This window comes from Nannospalax galili, unplaced genomic scaffold (genome assembly GCF_000622305.1).
Source record: "Nannospalax galili isolate Female #2095 unplaced genomic scaffold, S.galili_v1.0 scaffold1036, whole genome shotgun sequence".
Taxonomy (NCBI): domain Eukaryota; kingdom Metazoa; phylum Chordata; class Mammalia; order Rodentia; family Spalacidae; genus Nannospalax; species Nannospalax galili.
Genome location: NW_008337664.1, coordinates 149851 through 153089, shown reverse-complemented (window position 1 = coordinate 153089; position 3239 = coordinate 149851). Strand labels below are relative to the sequence as shown.

At 43.8% G+C, this 3239-nt stretch overlaps 1 protein-coding gene across 1 annotated transcript in view; it reads right to left on the bottom strand.

Annotated features, from left to right (window-relative positions):
* The window catches only part of Bms1 (BMS1 ribosome biogenesis factor), a 39288-nt gene that overhangs the window by 29741 nt on the left and 6308 nt on the right, over positions 1-3239 (bottom strand). Inside the window, 2 exon segments of the mRNA XM_008832696.3 lie at positions 1270-1463; positions 2005-2126. Of these exon segments, the coding sequence (XP_008830918.1) occupies positions 1270-1463; positions 2005-2126 (316 nt within the window).

The following is a 3239-nucleotide window of genomic DNA, read 5'->3' as shown; positions in this document are numbered from 1 at the left end:
CAAGGAGATCCTGTCTCAAAAACACACACACACACACACACACACAAAAAAAATCATTAAACAAAAAAAACCTAACAAAACTTTGAAGTCCCCCTTACCCTCAAGGCTCAGGGAACATCATGGAACAAGGAGAAGAAAGAATGTACGAGCTGGAGGATGGGGAGTAATACTGGAAACACTGTCTTCTGGACATGCAGGGCGCTCATGAATGCGGAGAAGCTGTGGTTAGCCACACAATATTCTCACATGTATGGGAGGAGGTCAGGAGGACCACCACTCCCTGAGGAGCACTGACGAAGCCTACTGAGGAAGGGGGAATCGTTTTTCAGGCTCCAGTAAATAACCTCAAGCCTATGCTCATGCAAACTCAGTGGGTCATTAAAAAAAACAGTAAGCTGGGGCTGGAGAGATGGCTCAGTGGTTAAGAGCACTGAGTGCTCTTGCAGAGGACCCAGGTTCGATTCCCAGCACCCACATGGTGGCTAACAACCATCTGAACCTCCAGTTCTAGAGGACCTGGCATCTTCTTTTGTCCTCTGAGGGCATTACACTCATGTGGTGCCCTTACACACATGCAGCCAGTGGTGGCCCATGCCTTTGAATCCCAGCACACGACAGAGGCAGGCAGATCTCTGTGAGACTGAGGCCAGCCTGGTCTAAATAGTGAGATCCAGGCCAGCTGGGGCTACAGGGAGGGAGAGGGGATGGGGGCCAATGATCAAAATTCATTATATACATGTTGGAAACTGTCAAAATGTTTTTTTCCTTTTTTCTTTTTCTTTTTTTTTTTTGAGAAAAGGTCTTACTACATAGCTCTCGCTGGTCTGGAACTTGCTATGTTGACCAGGTGGGCCTTGGATCTTGCCTCTTCCTCTGAAGTGCTGGGATTAAAGGTGTGTGCCACCATGTCCAATCTGTCAAAGAATTTTTTTTAAAACCTTAAATGAAGAAAAATATGAAAAATCCTCCCCCAACTCCCCACATCTAACATCCATTTAACACCAGAATGCTCTGGTTTTCTACAAAGATGAGGCACATAGGCATCATACTGGCAGTGGTGCCCACTGTGGAGACTGTACACCTGAATGGTTGTGAAGGATAGCATGCTTATTTTCTGCTTGGTACAATGAAGCATTCTTTATAATCTATACTTTTATCATAAATTTGGATTAAGAGAAGAAAGCTTCACTAAGTACGAAGTGAATATACTACTTGACAAGAAAAGATCTGTAAAGAACAAGGAGAATTCAGAAAAAGATTCCTACTTACCATTGCCTGAAAACCATGGCTACCCCCAAGGTCGACATAGACAGCATCTTTGTCATAGAGCACACCCCCAACTCCAGAGAGAGGTGCATAAACCAGCTTTTCCTTCTCATTTAGACAGCGCTTCTTCTGCTGTTCCGGAAGAGCACAGGGGTCTGGGAGGAAACTCACATCGCTAACGGCAAAATCTCCCACACCTGGAAGACAGTACCAGGAAGCAACATGACCGGCAGTCGACTGTCGGCAAAACACCTGTGGTTTTGAGGGCTTACAGCATGACACTCAAAAAGGTATGGGGGGGCTGGAAAGATGGCTCAGTGGTTAAGAACACTGACTGTTCTTGCAGAAGACCTGGGTTCAAATGCCAGCATCCCACATGGCAGCTAACAATAGTCCATAATTCCAGTTCCAGGGGATCCGACAGCCTCTTCTGCCCTCCATGGGCATTCATTGCACTACATGGGTGCACTTGCCTACACGCAGGCAACACATGTGTACACATAAAATAAAAATAATAAATAAAATATTTTTAAAAAAGGCATCAGTGAAGTCAACTGCCTCTCAAGTTAAGACAAGATTCACACCCACACAACGTGGCAGATAAGGCACAGCTGGATTACTTCTAAAACCTCTAGAAAATGGTTCTGCCTAATTTAGTCATTTTTCAGTTTTACAAAGGAATGAAGTCAGCCCAAGAGCTCAACAAATACAAAGTAAGACTGTAACAGTAAGCGATACCTGGCATGTGAATCTGACTTTTATTTTTCAAGTATGCTCCTCTTAAATAACCATAAAGAGACACCTTTCGGTCACACTTAATGTTTGTTCAGATATCCTCAGGGTTTGTCAAATCTTCCATCCTAGAAGAATAATACACAATCATATGACTGTCAAGTTGTTTATACTTCTCTTCACGTGTTGACAATTCTTCAAGTTCTTGTTCGTGGGCTGGGAGTATGGCTCAGTAGTTGAGCACTTGTCTAGCAATGAAGCCTTGACTTCAATCATAAGCCTAAGAAAGACACAAACATTCTTACTCACTAAGCATGTCATTTAGAAAACTACAAAATATAGAAATAAGGAAGCATGATACAGCACCTTCTAGAAGAAAAAGAACAAACACATGACTGCATCCCACAGGCTGTATGTGATAATGCGTTCCACAAGACACCTCAGCGGGAATGATATCCACACACATAAGGTCACATAAAGCAGAGAACATGGGTAGTACAACCCTGTACAGATGGGGGTTGACCTGCTGGCTGAGTCTTTTTGGTTTAGCTTAAATTCCTCCAATGGAGGCTGAGAAAATGGAGGCTGAGAAAACACGAAGAAACCACAAGCAAAGCTAAGGCACTGGCACAAAGACGGCATCATTGGTGCTTAAAAATCTTAAAAATCTTCCATTTCTCTTACTTGTTTTTAAGCAATGATGGGGATCAAACCAAAGGCCCTGCAGGAGTTGCTGCTGTACCCCAGCCCTTACCTCCCATTTTTCTAAACCCTTCATAAGTATTGACTCTAGAAGGCATGGCATCTTTCAGTGAGTGCACAAAATAAGCATTATCACTGTCTTTTTCTAACCTTTGAAAGGTTAAAAGGACTGCAGCTGTAGGCAGCTGCAAGTACCCAGGCAAGTGTCACACTGCTGGGAGAACAACCGATAGCTGGTGTGGCATTCTAGGCCTGGTTCATGCCAACTGTGTTGTTAACTGTTCCAGGATGTCAGCATAGTTACCAAAAAAAAAAAAAAGGTTAAAAGGAAATAAAGAGCAGCCAGGTGTGGTGCACGCCTGTAGTCCCAGCACTTGGGAGGCAGAGGCAGGCGGATGTCTGTGAGTTCAAGGCCAGCCTGGTCTACATAGTGAGTTCCAGAACAGCTGGGGCTACAGGGAGGCCCTGCTTCAAAAACACAAAAAAAAAAAAAAAAAGTAAAAATGCCAAAAAGGCCTTTTAGATTTTATGCTCATTAT